Genomic DNA, 19,056 nt, shown 5'->3' on the forward strand with positions numbered 1-19,056 from the left:
AAGGATAGAATATGACAGAAAAACAAGTTATTATTAAATGGTTTTATATGGTAAATACACAGGAAATTTTCAATATATAATAAAATAAAATAAAAAATAAGAAGAAAATAAAGAATCACCTTTGGAAGATGATAGTGTAGTTGTCTGGAAGGTAACAGCGTAATTAGCAAGTGTATGAGGATTTGCTTTGAGAGTAGTGAGTGCATTGCCAGAAATAGCTATCAGTGCTCTGTCACTGAATGAGTTCACAAGAGGTATTACATAAGCACCGTGATTAACTGTTAGCATAGACCTCTCACAATGAATTTTTTGACTCCATGGAAATCAACACTTCACAGCAACAGTCCTGATAGATGAATTGCTATTTGATTTTTTTTTTTTTTTTTTTTTTTTAATGGAACAAATCAGGTAGTCATGTGACTGATAACAGATAGCAGGAGATTTGCATTAATTTACACTAGTAATGTTATTTCACAAAGCAGAACAATGCTAGATATATATCTTCAGACTAGATGTGTAGTTTCCTCACTCACTTATTCAATATAACTAAATTTAAATCATATTTTATCATTATTGCTGACAAAATGTCAGCAATAATGATACTATTATAGTATCCTGTACATCTCTTAATGATACATCAGGAATTTGATCATTTTAAATCATGGGAGGATTAAAAAAACCCAGTACACCTCCCCCCAACTCCCAATACAATCCACAGTACAATATTACTGTGCATGGGAAGAAAACTAGTGGGAAGGGGGGGGGGGAAGACTTAGTAACTGGGAGTTGAAAAGCTATAGATCATTCTTTTAGAAATAAGAGACTAGTTCCAAAACACAGCAGTACAAGGAATGACTGGAGGGAGGAAGGAAGGAAAAGGAAGTTGAGGATGGTGCAATGTGTTAAGATTTTGGGAAGAGTGGAGGAATTCATGCCAATTCAGATGAAAAATGACTGTGAAAATATATTTGTAGCAAACACAGCAGAAACTAAACATCCATGTGAAAGAGAATGGACTGGAGTTGTGAGAAATGGATAATTAATCAGTCTAATTGCTATGGAGGAAAAATTAGAAGGAAGAAGATCTCCTGGTGGGCCAAGAACTTCTTGGGTTGATGGTGCAAAGAAATGAATGGGTAACAAGAGCTGCTACGAGATCAAAAGAATGGCAGAAGAACGGACACTCTGGCAAACCATAATTGTTAATATCCAAATTGGAGAAGCTAGATAAGAACAAGTGCTATCATCATCTGTATTTAGAGATAATACAAATGCTCGACTAATTGAGTCAATTGTTTATAAGGAGTTCTTAGAAGCAGTCCTACATGTGCAAACAGTATTCTATGGTTGGAGATTAGTGGCTGTTAAGAGAAAAGAGAACTCCATGGCACCAGAAATGCTAAGAATTGACGAGGATTTCTACTTAATGTCTCATCCTTACCTTGATAGAATATTTCTCATTTCGTGCCAATTTGAATAGTGAAGGAATGAGAAAGTACTGGCAATCTGGAATTTATTCAAAGTCCCAAAGAGGGTAGAGAATTTGTATTCTATATTGTTTGAAAGTACACATACTTTATAAGATACAATCAGATCTATGCCAGATTGGACATAAGCAATTCAACAATATCCCATGTTCTCACTCTGAGTGAAAAACATGCAATGTGAACAGAAGATAAATAAAGAATACAGCAGATTTCATCACTAAAGTTAAAGATTCCCAAGCTTTGCTGCTTTCTAAAGACTTTCCAGCTGACATTCTTAAATTATTTGATTTTGCGAAGCATTCTGGATACCTTCCATGGCAAGGAAATCTATACAAATAGGTGGAAGGTTGCACCACTTCTATCAAATTACTTCATGGAACACTTGTTGGAGGAACAGCACTTCATTACTATCACCTCTTGTCCCTCTACTTGGTTTCATTATGATGATATGTTCACTATTTGACCATAAACAAATGTAGAATTACAATTTCTTGGATGAAATTAAAACCCTTTCCCCAGAATTAAATTTATGGTAGAAAAGGAAAATAATGGAGTCTTTTTTTTTCTCTTTTTTTTTTTTTTTTTTTCTGGATTCACTGATAAAGAGGAGTGAATGTAATCTCAGCTTTTCAGTTTATAAGAACCCTGCTTTCCAGAAAACACATCTTCAGGGATATGCACCTTCACAAAAACTTGGCACAGATATTACAGCACATATCTATTCCTCTGAGGACAATGAGAAAAGAATTACACTCTAAAAGACAACATGATTTTGAATGGATATTTTCCATAAATATTACAGCATATCTTGGACAATTGTTCTCCTACAAATAATCCATCAGATACCAAGAGAATCTCCATCTTTATATAAAAAGCATCTTTGAACACATCTCAAAGTCCTAAAAATAGAGGACTAATCCAATCATCTGGTATTCAACATTCTGACCAGGCAGTGTAGCCAATGCAAAACTTTTATACATCCTTAAGCATTTCTGGTCAAATATCATCTATTTCAGTTGTATTTCCAGATTTCAAGTTTTTGGTGGCTTTGTTTACCTCTAGTCTTGATATGTACTCTTCTTCACATTCCTCTTGAAAATGTTCTACTACAGTTCTGCCACTGCTTGTATCATTTAACAGTCTTTCAAAATAATTACTCAAGACATCCAGGATATCCTTATATTCACTTTTCATATTACCTTTATCATCTTTGATTCCTTTTATAGCACTCTTTCCTCCATTCTTAAGAATTTTCAATAACCTCCAGAATGTTTTGCCACCTTCCTGATATTTATTTTATTACCAAAGTGTTCCCATGAGTTTTTTTAGTTCCTGTTTTCGAAACGTTTCATTCTTTCTTCAATAATGTTTGTATAGTTGAGTCCAGTTTAGCTGTACAAGCTGCTCAACTTATTTTAAATATTTTTACATACTTTTCTTTTTAATGTGCTATTCAGTTTTATCCTACTTAAAACTATGTGATGTGATTTCCAATTTCAATTCTTCTATACACTCTTGTATCCTAACCAGCATGAAAATATTACTATCAAAAATAACATAGTCAATAGAGCTTTTCTTATTTCTTGTCTTCTCTACACATGAGAAGACTACAGCCTCGCCCTTTTTCCCAAAACTTTCCTATATGCCTGTTGGGATTCACTTCCCACTCTGCTGTTTAGATCTCAAACACGAACCCCCCCCCCCCCATTATGTCAGCTACCTGTTCTAGTGACTCAAAAAATTCCTCTACTTCTTCCTTAGATCCTTCTGTCAGACCATAGGAATGAATAAGTTTCATTGGCATTTTCCCATCTTTCAATCAAGAAGTTTATCTTCATGTCTGGTGTCGAATTCTATCGTTGCTCCTTCCTTTTCTTGATCATTATTGCCCGAATTATATCCTATACTTATTATTTAGTAAAATCTCACATGTTTTTGTCTTCTTTGTTTCAGTGATGCCATTATGTCCATGTGTTATTTTTCCAGTTCTTCTGTAAGCTCGATTTTCTTTCCATTAATACTCCTTACATTGATGGTTGCTATCTTCAGTTCATCTGATGTTGGGTTTGTTGTTCTATAAGTTGAGCTTGCATTTGTTCCAATAGTTGACTGTTCACAGTTCACCCTAGTTCTCTGACAAACACAACAGTGGCCATGTGATGCCCCAGGTGAGGAAGATGTGGATATGCATCAGTGGACTGGCACAATGAGTGCAGACTGAGCAATTATCATGGAAGATTTCAACTATAGGGATACAGACTGGAAGGAGAAAAGGGAACCTGGCAAGATGGAAATAGAATTTATACAGTTATTAAGGAATAATTGCCAAAAGCAGCACATAACAGAGGAGACCAGGTGTTTAAGAGTGTTGGATCTGGTAATAGCATTAAAAGATCTATAACTACAGCATCTATCTAAGATTGGGCAAAGTAAACGTGGCAAGTCTTGTTCTGAGAGATTGCTCAACATGCAGAATTCTCAGTTAAGAAAGAGTTGTGTGGCACTACAAAGCAGGCAATTGTGACAAACAAGTGGCAGCTTGGAGCAGTGCCATGGCATAAGAAGCTACAGGGAACGAATGTCAATAATGCATGGGAAGTGGTCAGGGATTATTTGAGGGCGAGGCAGTTTCAGACTGCATACCCCGAGCCTGGAGGATAAACCAAATGGCGATTAAGGATTAAGTAGATAAGTAGCAATATAAAGCAGGAGGTGCAAAATAAATAAATAAATTAAACACAAAAAAAGGTGATCAGTAAAACTCATGAGCAACACAAAATGCAGGCAAGAAGGCTAAATCGTTTATAAGAAAAATTAGCTAAGCAGGCCAAAGTAATTCCAAGAGTTTTTTCACTATGTAGCAATTAAGAGAAAGAATAATAAGGATAACTTTATTCAGTGCTGATGGTGACAGAAGCAGAAGTTGAGTTACTAAGTGATCATTTTGCAAGGATGTGTCATCCAAGTGGGAATGTTGCAGTTTACTGATGCAAAAAGGCTGATGTCAGAATTGAGGTAGATGAACTGAACGTACTCAGTGTATTGAAAAAATATCAATGTGAATGCAGTAGTCAGAACAGATGGTATGTCAGCTCATATGGTACAAGAATGTGCATGAGAATTGGCAGTGCATCTGACAAGTTGCTTAATCTAAGTCTTAACTCTGGCAAGGTTCCAAGGGAGTGGAAAGAAGGTAATATAGCTCAACCATTACATAAAGGTGGCTCCAAGACAGAAGTAGCAAATTACAGATCAATCATAATCTCTGGAGTGGGTGGTTAGAGTATTGAAAAAGTTGATTAAAGGTAAAATTCAGGAATGGGTGAATAGGAATATGTTACTCTACAGGGGTAGTAAAGCCTCTATAAAAGGTAGGTCCTGTCTTAGTAATTTACTCACATTTTATAATAAGGCGACAGCAGAATTAGATAAAAGAAATGGCTACACCATAATACTGATTGACTTTACAAAGGCATTTGACAGAATACTGCTTGGAAAACTATTACATAAGTTGGAGCAAATGGGAATGGATATGAAGTAGATGGCATGAATGGGGGGGGGGTGCCTGTTGATACCTGTGGTATTACTCCTTGCATGGCTGGAGCAATCTAGCAGTGAGTAAGCCAGTAACACTTGCTGCCTTTACTTTGTCTGCCAAATTTATCTGTCCACTATCAGTTGTTAGGAGAAACCCCTGAGGTGACTGGCCTGCTGGGGGTACCACAGACAAAAGCTACACACAGGCAGCAGAGGGTGAAGTGGAATCAAGGCAAATGAGGGCTGGTGAAGTGCCTCAATATTCCATACTAGTGTCCTCCTCTTTAATTTGTATATTAATGATATAGCTATTAATTTAAGGGAGATATTTAGTTGTTTGCTGATGATGAAAACTAGGGAGGCCAATAGTTGATAAAGGTGTACATATCCTGAAGAATGATTTAAATAAATTGGCAATGTGGGCAATGGTTGTCAATTTAAAGTTGCAGAATGTAAGGTAATACACTTTGGGAAGAAAAGATTACATACTTTGTATCATACGGATGGTAATCAGAGGAAATTGATGAGGCTAGGGATCTGGGAATGGTGGTGGACAGAAGTTTGAAGTTCAGAAGATATATTGCAAAGTTGGTAAAGCAACTTAAAGGATCACTTCGATGTTGAAGAACACATTGATAAGTAAAGATAGAGAGGTCATTTTTTCTTGCATGCTTACACTGTGATCAGAATACATCATGAAAATTATGGAAACAACTACTGTGTTAGAGTAAAACTTTAGTTTAATATAAACCAAAATAAACACTTGACGTTTCAACCATCACATTAAGGTGAAGTGGGTGGAGTGGAATCAAGGCAAATGAGGGCTAGTGAAGTGCCTCAATATTCCATACTAGTGCTCCCTCCTCTTTAATTTGTATATTAATGATATAGTTAATAATTTAAGGGGGATATTTAGTTGTTTGCTGATAATGCAAAGGTCATCATCTGGAGTATACACATATATATACAAAGAAACAAACTGCACTACAATCTACATGGTATGCTAAAGTTACTGATCAACTGTTAAAAACTATTGGCCTAACCTCTGGTGGAAAAAACCTTACTACATCAAAGTCAGAGTCCTGTTATTATTATCTATTAGGTTACATAATTAAATTAAGCAATAGATGCAATAAACTCCAGGGTGTGCCAATTGGGGGAGAGGAGTTGAATATGTTTTTTAATTTTAAAGGTGGTTTAAAAGTGGCATTAAGATTATAATGGTGTAGTTCTTGTAGAGAGGCTTATACGCTGGTTAAACATGATAACTAATAATTAAGGAATTGACAGCATACAATAGAAATATAAATTAAATAAACTTTAATATATACTTTCCGATATTTCGGCAAATGTCACGTTGCCATCTTCTTGGGAACTTAATACAAAGACACGTGTACACAAGTACTACATAACGGCAAATGAGAACAGGAGCTAGGAAGCTAACGTTTTCCTAAAGTCCTGATGGTGCCCACCTGGTGGGCTATATTGGTAGTTCTTGGCCTTTGGGCTGAAGTTCTTCTGATAACGTTAGCTTCCTAGCTTCGGTTCTCATTTGCCGTTATGTAGTACTTGTGTGCACGTATCTTTGTATTAAGAAGATGGTAACGTGATGTTTGCCGAAATATCGGAAAGTATATATTCAAGTTTATTTAATTTATATTTCTAGTGTATGCTGTCAATTCCTTAATTATTAGTTATCATAATGGTGTAGGATTCTATTAATTTTTTCTGATAACTCTTTAATGTATGGGATAGCTATGGTTTTACTGTAATCCATATTATTTTTTGATGAAGTTTTATGAAGAATTTTATTAATAGTATTTCTACTATAGCCATTATTTATAAATATATTGCTAATAATGTTTAATTCTTGTTTAAGAGCTTGTTCATTAGAGCAAATTGTTATAGCTCTGTTTTTGAGGGTGTTAATGACCCCAAACTTTTGAGAAGGGTGGTGATATGAGTTAGCATGTATATATTGGCCGGTATGTGTAGGCTTGCGGTAAACAGTGAAGGATAGAACTGCCTGGGGGATGGCATGTGACCAGTGTATCCAGGAAAGAGAGAGCGAGTTCTGATTATCAATTTCAATAGTAAATTGTATGCGCTCGTGTTGTTTATCCAGGTGGCTAAGCAATGTGTTTAATGTTTGGTGGCCATGTGGCCAGATAACAAAAACATCGTCAACATATCTAAGCCAAACTGTAGGTTTTAGAGTAAAGGAATCAAGAGCATGTCACTCAAAAGCTTCCATATAAAAGTTAGCAATTGGGGGAATAGTGGTGAGCCCATGGCCATACCTTCTTTTTGTAGGTAAAATTTATTTTGCCACACGAAGTAACCGGAATGTAGTACATGGAGAAAGAGAGCCATAATATCGCGTAGAAATTTGTTCTGTAGGAGAAGAATTGTGTCAGTGATTAGGACGTTTGTGAAAAGGGCGGAAAAGTCAAAACTAACTAATAAATCATCTTTACCGAGTGTTATTTATGTTTTTAATTTTATTTATGAAGTGTTGTATGTTCTTTATATACGAGGAGGAATGACCTACTAATTCCTTGAGTGTTGACACTAATTTCTTGGCTAGGTGATAATTAGAGCTGTCTATTCCCTCAACTATCGGCTGAAGCGGGAAGCGGAACTTTATGTTTGTGTACCTTGGGAACACCAGGTATTCTGGGAGAACGGGCGTAATGGGGTATTAGTTTTTTTAACAGTGTCTGACGGCCAAGAAGTGACAGACTTAAGTAATTTCAGTTTTTTTCTGTTCTCCCATGAGAGGAACATGATAAAAACTTATCATGTTCCTCTCATTACTAAAAGGATTGTATAACATTGCCACAAATCATTCAATAGATGAGGTGGGGAAGAACAAGAGATCACCGATAGAAGCTGTGTAACAGTGTAGTCAGTAAGGGTGTACAGACTATTTTCTTTCCTTGGAGAGTGATGAATGGTTGGAATGAACTGCCAAGTGTAGTCATGAGTGTCCCAACTGTGAATAAGGAAAAGCATGAGGTATTGCATGAATAAAGTCTAGTATGGGTCTTCTGTGATGTCGTGACTCCATTGAGATGCCTATATAATAATAATAAGATGCAAGTCAGGTTCCAACTGAAGAGTGTGCAAGGACAATTGTTTGATGTAAAATTAGGTGTAAGGGATGCAGTGAGACACTTTATCTCAATTGTTATTCATCATCTATACAAACTGGATGATGAAGAGTATTAAACCTAATATCAAAATTGAATAAATTCAGATTCTTTTCTTTGTGAGGATTTGTTATATACTTAAATAAATCCACTTGTATTATGATCCATCGAGTCATTTCCGACTCCTGGTGACTCCACGAACATACACTGGCCATTCCAATCTGTTCCTGACCATGTCTTTCAGAACCTCCAAGCGCACTCCACTCCATCCACCCATCTAATTCTTGGTCTTCCTCTTTTCCTGCTTCCATCACCTTTAGCAAGCATCATCATCTTCTCCAGACTGTCATTTGCTCGCATAATATGTCCGAAGTATGACAATTTTTGCTTGATGACCATAGCTTCAAGGGACCAATCTGGCTTTATTCTGTCTATCACTGATTTATTGGTTTGCTTTGCAGTCCATGGTATTCTTAGTAAGCGTCTCCAAACCCATAATTCAAACGCATCTACCTTCCTTCTTTCACTCTTTCTCAGGGTCCAACTTTCACATCCATACAGCACCACAGGGAATACCATTGCTTTCACAATTCTGATTTTTGTTGTGCGGCTAATATTTTTAAAGATCTTACTTAAATTTGTCATTGCTTTTTTTCCCGAGTAATAATCTTCTTCTAACTTCTTCGGTACAATAACCATCTTTATCAATTCGGGATCCTAGGAGCACAAAATTGTTAACTGCTTCCATTTTCTCCCCATCTACTTCAAAATCATTAAGTTCACATGTCACCATAACTTTCGTCTTTGAGGTTAAGTTTAAGACCATATTTAGCACTTTCTTCTTTAACTTTCATAATAAGTTCCTTCAAATCTTCTTTGCATTCTGCTAGCAAGATGGTATCATCTGCATACCTGAAATTATTAATATTTTTTCCAACTATTTTAATTCCAACTGAAGACTCCTCCAGCCCTGGTATTCTTAAAATGTATTCACTGTACAAGTTAAACAGGTATGGAGATAAAATATATCCTTGTCGTACCCCTTTACCTATCATGAAATACTCAGTTTCTCTAAGATCTGTTTGGACAGTAGCTTCTTGTTCATAATAAAAATTTCTCAGAAGGATAATGAAATGATCTGGGACTCCCATTGTTCTTAGCACATTCCACAGTTTCCCATGATCTACAGTCAAAAGCCTTGCTATAGTCAAGGAAACAAAGGTAGACATTGTGATATTCCTGTGCTCTTTCTTATCCATCTTACATTGGCGATTTGATCTCGTTCCTCTCCTTTTCGAAATCCTGCCTGTTCATCTGGCATTTCCCTCTTCATGAATGGTTCCAGTCTTTTCTGAATGATCTTTTGTAGGACTTTACTTGCATGAGAAATCAATGCTATAGTTCTGTAATTTTTGCACTCTCTTGCATCGTCTTTCTTCAATAAAGGTATATAAACTGATTTTTTCCATTCCATAGGCCATGTTGTGATCCAAATTTGCTGACATAGAGCTGTGAAAATTTTAACTGCCTCTTCTCCCAGGGCTTTGAGCAGCTCAATGGGTATTCCATTTCCTCCTGGTGCTTTCTTACTGGAAATCTGTTACAGTGCCCACCTCACTTCACTCTCTCCACTGGTACTAGTTCCTGTGTATAATTCTGCTCTTCAAATTTCTCAGTAATTTTGGAGTCCTTTCTGTAAAGGTCTTCTGTATACTCTTTCCATCTTTCTTTGATGTCTGCAGCTTCTGTAAGATATCCTTTGTGTTTAATTTTCAATATTGTCACCTTGGCACTAAACTTCCCTATTAGTTCTCTGATCTTTTTGAAAAGATGTCTTGTTTTTCCTTTCTTGTTTTGGTCTTCTATTTGTTGGCATTCCTGGTTAAAGTATTTTTTCCTTGTCTCGTCATTGAAACTCTGCATTCAAATGCCATACTTCCTGCAAATTTCCTGTGGCCTTCATTTTCCTCCTTTCCTGAGCAGTTTTGATGGCACCTTCTGACAGCCATTTGGACTTCTTCTTACAAACTGTTGGAAAATTCTTCTTTGCTTTTGTTTTAATTATATCTTTAATCTCTTTCCATAGTTCATCTGGTTCTCTTTCACACAAATAAATCCACTACAAGTCATCAAACTAAACCGAAATTGCAAAAAAAAAGGGGAAGAAAACATGAAACACCGATTACCTTATAATGGTGACCTTTTAAAAAACAAGTACAGTGAGTCATTAGCACAAAACAGTATTCTAAAAAAAAAGTACCGTAATATCTGACAGAAGCCTAATGCAACACTATGCTATTTTCAAGAAAATTCACTCTAACTATTCATCATCATCATCATCATCATCATCATCAAATTCCTGCCATGTACCCTCAAGGGGTGTACAGGATATGACAGTACTACATGAAAAAATTACATCATTACTAACTTCCTATCTACAATTTTCCTCCAAATCAGTCTGTTACTTGTCAAGACTCCAACATTATCAGATCTTATATTTCTATCGTCTAAGGCACTTTGTACCGTATCAATCCACCTATATCTTGGTCTTCCTCTGGGTCGTTTTCCTGCCAACCTGGCAGAGAACACTTGTTTTGCTAATCTTTCCTCTCCCATTCTATTTAAGTGACCATACCATCTGAGATTAGCTCTGCTAACGCATTCCTGGATGCTGACAATGTCAAGTTCTTTCCTAATATCCTCATTTTTAATATGATATTGCCATTGATGCCATCTGTTCACGCCTCTAATCTTTCTCAGGACTCTCATATCTACGGTCTCTAGTCTTTGGTCAAGTGTTTTACTTCTGACCCAGCTCTCAGATCCATAAGTTAAAATTGGTTTGAACGCAGTTTTGTATACAGCTAATTTAGTGTTCCGACTAATTTCTTTCTTATTCCATATGAATTTATTCAATTGACTTCCCACGATACCAGCTTTGCTGATTCTGTTGTCTATTTCTATATTTAGTTTACCATCTTCAGTAAAAATTGTGCCCAAGTAGCTAAAATGTTTTACTTGTTCCACAGGTTCTCCATTCACAACACAGTTGACATTTTCAATGATTCTGCTTATTTTCATTGTCTTTGTCTTTTTTTTGCTAACCTTCATACCATATCTATTACAACAGCTATTCAATTTAGTCAGAGAATCTTGCAGACTTGTAGCGGATTTATTTAGAAGTATAACATCATCCGCATAAAGCAAAGAGCTGACATTAACATCTCCAATTTTGATATCAGGTTTAATACCACATTCCTTCATAATGTGATCCATATAGATAATGAATAACAGAGGGGATAATGTACATCCTTGTCTCACACCAGATTTAACATTAAACCATCTTCCTGTACTTCCTTCAATTCTAACTGCTGACTCACAACTCAAATACAGACTAAGTATTGCTTGATATAATGCCCCATTGACACCATATAACTGCAGCGTATTGAATAGCTTCTCTCTTGGCACCTTGTCATATGCCTTTTCCAAATCAACAAAACTTAAATACAGATCTTTGTTATATTCCCATGCTTTCTCGACTATTTGTCGTAAAGTGAAGATCTGATCCTGACAGCCTCTATTTGGCCTGAATCCAGCTTGTTCTTCACCAAGCTTTTCTTCCACAATTCTTCTCAACCGTTTCTCAAGTATACTTGCATAGATCTTGCCAGGAACACTCAGTAGGGAAATACCTCTGTAATTCTCACATTCAGTTTTATTTCCCTTTTTATATATGGGTACTATGAGAGCTCTACTCCAATCATCAGGAATTCGTCCCTCTGTCCAGGCTTTCTGAACTATGCAGTGCAGCCACTGTAAGACTCTTATACCACCATACTTCAGCATTTCTGGTCGAATATCATCTACTCCTGCTGCCTTTCCACATTTCAAGCCTTTGATGGCTTTTTCTACTTCAAGTATGGATATGTATTCCTGACTGCATGCCTGGTCAGTGTTTTTTATCACTGTGCTGTCATCACAGCTTGTTTCATTTAGCAGTTTTTCAAAGTAATTACTCCATACTTCAAGGATATCTTTTTCTCCTGTTTTCATTTCACCTTTATCATCTCTAATTCCTTTTACAGCACTCTTTCCTCCATTCCTAAGCTTCTTCAACAACCTCCAGAATATTTTGCCACCTTCTTGATATTTATTTTCTATATTCTTGCCAAAGTCCTCCCATGACTTTTGTTTAGCTAGTTTTACACACTGTTTAGCTTTCTTACATTTGTCTCTGTATTCTCTAATATCACAAGCTGACTTATTTACCAGGAACTTTTGATATGCTTTCTTCTTTTCCTTCACTGCCTCTTTAACTTCCTGTGTCCACCAGGGAGTTCTGATTTTTTTATCTTTGCACACAACCTCACCACATGCCTCTCTGGCAGAATCAATCAATGTTTCCTTCAGAGTTTGCCACTGAATCTCCAAGGTTTGATTCCTGTTCTCAAACTCTTTCATTTTCTTTTCAATAATATTTCTGTATTTTAGTCTACAGTTTACATCTGAGAGCTGCTCAACTTTTATTCGCTTTAAAACTTTCTTACATGTTATTCTTTTCAATATGAAATTGAATTTTATCCTGCTCAAGACTAAATAGTGATCACTTCCAATTTCAAATCCTCTGTACACTCTGGTGTCCTGCACCAGGGAGAAAACATCACTATCAACAATAACATAGTCAATGAGACTTTTCTTATTCCTAGCCTCTTCTCTCCATGTGAATTTGTGCACATTTTTATGTTGGAACATGGTGTTAGTAATAACCAGTCCATGTCCTGAGCAGAAATCCAACAGATATTTGCCATTATTATTAGCTTTGCTCTTTTCTCCAAATTTTCCCAAAATATTTTTGTATGTCTCACAATCATTTCCTACTCTACTATTTAGATCCCCAACAAGGACCAACTTTTCCTTTTTCATTGTGTCAGTTGCTTTTTCTAAAGCCTCAAAAAATTCCTCCACTTCTACCTTAGTAGAGCCTTCTGTGGGACCATAGGCACAAATAAGTCTCATTGTCCAGTTCCCCATTCGGATATTTGCCACTAAATAAATCCACTACAAGTCATCAAACTAAACCGAAATTGCAAAAAAAAAGGGGAAGAAAACATGAAACACCGATTACCTTATAATGGTGACCTTTTAAAAAACAAGTACAGTGAGTCATTAGCACAAAACAGTATTCTAAAAAAAAAGTACCGTAATATCTGACAGAAGCCTAATGCAACACTATGCTATTTTCAAGAAAATTCACTCTAACTATTCACCTATACATAAAGTATTCCTGTGAGTTTGCTACAGTGAGAGTTAATGGACAACATTTCAGCACTTTAATCAAAATTCATTAAAGATGGCTAAATAAGTATGAAAACAGATAGAAGAATAAACATAACTGGTATAGTTAGGTGGAATAAGTCTGAAGTATTTATTTAAATAGAACAGTTCAAGAACAAAGACTAACAAAGTTCATCATATCGATACAAAATTAATAACGGAAAAAACTCGCATACAAAGATTATTTAATAGTATAATTTTCACTTGTGTGTCACAGCCATCTTCATTCAGTACAGTGTAAGATAACTTACACCAGCTACTTAGGTGGCGCTTTTTGGAATTGTCAGTTATTGTTTAATTTGAGCTTAAAATGTACTGAAGATGCCTGTGACACACAGGCAAAAATTATACTATTAAATAATATTTGTACGTGAATTTTTTCCGTTATTAATTTTGTATTGATATGTCTACTCACGGTATACCTCTTTTAAAACTTAAAGTTTGTCATATTAAAAATGAAGACAGGAAGATATTTAACATTCAAGTGAGAAAAGAAGATTTAATGTGATTGCATCCCTTACACAGAATGAAAGGTTATAAAGCAGACATCTGATTGCAGGAAGAAACCCCAGAAGATCTAGGGAGACTAACAATATTACCTCAGAAGGCTAATGTTTGATTTAAGAATGTTGGGGATGCAAAAAAAGATTAATCTGGCAAAAAATTGTTGACAGAATACTAGCAATAATGTAAACTTATATAAAACTTTCATGCAGTAGTAGTCTGCAAATTCATAATATGAAACAAATGTGTACATGAGCTGGAGGAAATGATCAATGCAAAAATTCGTGACAATGCAAGTTTTTACATTAATTATGATAATTTTGGTTACAAGGAAGGATTTTGGTGGTTTTTCTAATGTGTTTTCTTATATCACCTTCTCTTATTAATTTGTGGCTTTAGAAAAGCCATTTGTAACCTTGGTATTCAAGCAATCTTTTGATATTTCTTTTGACTATATCAAACAAGCTTTTAACAGTACAGTTATTCTAAAAAAAAAGTACCGTAATATCTGACAGAAGCCTAATGCAACACTATGCTATTTTCAAGAAAATTCACTCTAACTATTCACCTATACATAAAGTATTCCTGTGAGTTTGCTACAGTGAGAGTTAATGGACAACATTTCAGCACTTTAATCAAAATTCATTAAAGATGGCTAAATAAGTATGAAAACAGATAAAAGAATAAACATAACTGGTATAGTTAGGTGGAATAAGTCTGAAGTATTTATTTAAATAGAACAGTTCAAGAACAAAGACTAACAAAGTTCATCATATCGATACAAAATTAATAACGGAAAAAACTCGCATACAAAGATTATTTAATAGTATAATTTTCACTTGTGTGTCACAGCCATCTTCATTCAGTACAGTGTAAGATAACTTACACCAGCTACTTAGGTGGCGCTTTTTGGAATTGTCAGTTATTGTTTAATTTGAGCTTAAAATGTACTGAAGATGCCTGTGACACACAGGCAAAAATTATACTATTAAATAATATTTGTACGTGAATTTTTTCCGTTATTAATTTTGTATTGATATGTCTACTCACGGTATACCTCTTTTAAAACTTAAAGTTTGTCATATTAAAAATGAAGACAGGAAGATATTTAACATTCAAGTGAGAAAAGAAGATTTAATGTGATTGCATCCCTTACACAGAATGAAAGGTTATAAAGCAGACATCTGATTGCAGGAAGAAACCCCAGAAGATCTAGGGAGACTAACAATATTACCTCAGAAGGCTAATGTTTGATTTAAGAATGTTGGGGATGCAAAAAAAGATTAATTTGGCAAAAAATTGTTGACAGAATACTAGCAATAATGTAAACTTATATAAAACTTTCATGCAGTAGTAGTCTGCAAATTCATAATATGAAACAAATGTGTACATGAGCTGGAGGAAATGATCAATGCAAAAATTCGTGACAATGCAAGTTTTTACATTAATTATGATAATTTTGGTTACAAGGAAGGATTTTGGTGGTTTTTCTAATGTGTTTTCTTATATCACCTTCTCTTATTAATTTGTGGCTTTAGAAAAGCCATTTGTAACCTTGGTATTCAAGCAATCTTTTGATATTTCTTTTGACTATATCAAACAAGCTTTTAACAGTACAGTATTACATATATAACAGAACAGTACAAATCCCATGCATGTTCATAGGAGAAATAAATATAATGGTATTTCTTATATGAACAATGGTAACATTTGCAAACTTGTACCATTAATGATGTGCAAAATTTTTTTTTTACTGATAACAATTTTCAGAACACTTCTAGAATTAAAATTTTTGGAAATCAGCAATATTTGCAGTTTACTGGAACCATATCACTCAAAAATTAGAAAAAGCAAAAATGCAAGAGTTGACTGGCTAGTTACAGAGACAGTTGCATCTCTTGTGAATTAACTCTATATAAAACTGATGCCATCACTCTCAACCTAACTGGTAGCAACTTGCTGACATACATTACATACATTGTATGTATGTTTGAACAACTGATTTCATGAATGAATTTGAATAGTGGACTTTCATACTTTGTTAATTGATATGCAAAATTAGAGTGAATAGCATAAGTAACATCAAAAGAAAATAAGTTGGAGAAATTGCACTTCAGTAAGGGACCATCAAATTCCTCAATTTTCTTGAAACTAATCTATTTTTCACCAAGATCACCTCCCTCTGGGCTTTTATTGGCTATCCTAGAATCAAGCACTTCTGCTAGCCTTTCCTCTTCTATTCTGCTCAAGTGACCACATCATTACCAATGAAGAATCTGTTGAGACATTCCTGAGTGGCAATGACATCAGGAATTCTTTTTTAACATTATTATACCAGTGATGCTGTCTACCATCTTCACAATTTGTGCTAATTGCAGGTGTATTTTCATAAGTGCTGTACATTCTCCACTGTATATCAAATGTATTCATAATGTTTTCCATCCTGCCTGTTTTTATTGCAGATTTTCATGACAAATTTACAATAGCAATTTTTCAACATGAAGAATACTGAAGAGTTATACTAGATTCCTTAAAGGAGAAAACATCAAACAGCTAAGTTTTAATATGTTGTAATGCCACTTTCATCCATAAGGTGATTTATACGGATGGTGAATAAGAGTGGAGATTAGTGTGCACCTTTGTAAGGTGCTAGCAGGCCTGTGTAGTTCAGTGGAAGTGGCATTAGGCTGCCTGAAGATAGACAAGTTCAAGTCTAATCACTGAGTGGAGGAACTTTTTCTAAGCCTTTCTTTGACCAGTTCCTCGAGTTAGTCATCTCTGGCATGGGCGGGGGATCCAAGAAACTTGAGTTTTCCGTCCTGTAAACCCAAGAAAATAGACCGTAGAATCCACACTATTTCAAACAGTAACATTATCCAGTTAAGGTCAGGTACAAAGAGATGGCAGCATTGTTTCTTCATCAGTTGCTGCTAATAGTGATAGTATTTGGGCCAGCTATCTCTGACTGGCTTTCGGTGGAGACTAAACTCCCACTCTGTCTCCAAAACCTAGATAGGGTTAAAAGGCCTCACCTACTAAAAGGCATTAGCTGATTTATTTTATTTATGTATTAACCCTGTATGACATCCAATTGACACCATATAATTGTAGAAATTTTGAACAGATTTTTCCCTTATGTTACTTTTCCAAATTGAATATTTCATGAAATTTTGTCATATTATATCACCACATTTATGGAGCCTCCGTAGCTCAGTCAATACAGACAAAGCTTTTGGTCGAAAAGATATGGGTTCGATTCCTGTCTGTGATGTAAGGAACCATTATCTCGTCTCTTTTAACGAAAGGTGAGTTAGCCAGTCTCATACAGAGGTAGGGTCCCCTCGGAAACTTAGTTTTTTCGTCCCCCAGAACAGGCAAACTGGCCCAGTGAACACACACACACACGGATTACAGACAAGAATACTTAAGACGGTCCCCCCTCCATGCACAGGTCTGATTCATCATAGGATAAATAGGGGGGATTGAGATTGTGCTATATCTCCCCGTAAAAGGGGCTCACGGCTGTTGTATCATCATACGAAATTAAAAAAACATTTATCTGAGCTTTAAGCTAATATAGAATACAATTTGTCCCAAGTTTCAAATTATCAGCATATCCTTCTTTGATTCTGTATCCAGACAGAGACCTAAGAATGGGTTGCACCATTTGAAAGTAATGGCCATACACTGGTTCTAAACCCTGGTCAGGTATCTACAATCCTTATAGACTGTGTGGAAGTCTCTTCCCAGTTATCTAATTCTGACCTTTAAACAATCCCAGTTATTATTATTTATTAATGTGTTTTATATGCATTCCACACACAACCAGTTTTCATTTACTTGTTGTATATTTTAATAGTGGGTGGGCTAGTGGTTGGATAATTCAGAAACCCTGCTCTGGAGACCCAACATGAACTTTCAAGCTATTTCAGGCCTGCGCAATAAGTGGAAATCTCACAAGGAGCAATGAAATTCATCTACAATCTAAAGACATCTACAAATATCTACCGTCTATAATGGGAATCAGTCCCATGCATTTCAACTGTATATGTAAGACAAATCCTTACAATAAATCAATGGTGATAATGCATTCTCAAAAAATTACTGGTGCACAATATCTGATATACCCTATGAATTCATTTAGGAACCCTAGTTCAAATGTATGCTTGATGTAATAAGAACTATCCTTCAAAGAAAAAATAATAAAATAAATGACAATTAATAATGGATAATAATGGTAATAAGTGCTTGCATTGATTCATTAGTAGCCGATGGAAAAATAGTAACTATTCTCGTAGTCAACCTTCTGTTATTGCTAGAACAATAACAGACGGTTGATACAGTTCAGCTAGAGAAGATTTTATATCTAACCTATTCAAAAACAATCACTGATAATTTGTTCTTGAACTGTTGCATTAAAACTAATTTTATATTTAGCTTTTACAAATTACAATTTTACAAGTGAATACATAAGCCCTCACGTTACCCTTGCCAGTGATGAAGATATTACAATTAGGATATTGCTACCTTAAGATATACATAGTATACAACATCAATTAAATTCTTAAGATGAGATGTTTCATTTTGTAAAGAAAGATAAAATATACTTTCTAAATATATTAAGAGGAATAAACTAAAATTATACCAGTGAAATCCATCTATAAAACTCACATTTTCTGCACTAAATGATGCCTTAAATCACGAGTAACAAACTGATGCCAGTCTTTGGTAGCTGTTGGTACTTGTGGTATTACTCCTTGCATGGCTGGAGCAATCTGACTAGCAGTGACAGCTGTCAGCAAGCCAGTAACACTTGCTGCCTTTACTTTGGCTGCCAAATTCATCTGTCCACTATCAGTTGTAAGAAGAAACCCCTGAGGTGACTGGCCTGTTGGGGGTACAACAGGCCGAAGCTGACCTTGTTGAGGCTGTGTTTGAGATGGCTGTTGTGATTGCCCAATGTGATTTAGGGTCTGTGGTTGACATTGGGTTGCCTGAACATCATTTACTATAACAAACAATAACAAACTCTGATTATGTAA

General features: G+C 35.4%; 1 protein-coding gene across 4 annotated transcripts in view; it reads right to left on the reverse strand.

Annotated features, from left to right (window-relative positions):
- The window catches only part of nej (CREB binding protein nejire), a 481,376-nt gene that overhangs the window by 266,687 nt on the left and 195,633 nt on the right, over positions 1-19,056 (reverse strand). For all 4 annotated transcript variants that reach the window (XM_090394332.1, XM_090394330.1, XM_090394331.1 and 1 more), the window contains one exon: positions 18,686-19,022. In XM_090394332.1, coding sequence (XP_090250458.1) covers positions 18,686-19,022 — 337 coding nt within the window. The remainder of the gene's footprint in view (positions 1-18,685; positions 19,023-19,056) is intronic.

This window comes from Typopeltis vanoorti, chromosome 6, assembly GCF_054136105.1.
Source record: "Typopeltis vanoorti isolate ZY-2024b chromosome 6, IOZ_Tvanoo_1.0, whole genome shotgun sequence".
In the NCBI taxonomy this organism is placed as follows: Eukaryota; Metazoa; Arthropoda; class Arachnida; order Uropygi; family Thelyphonidae; genus Typopeltis; species Typopeltis vanoorti.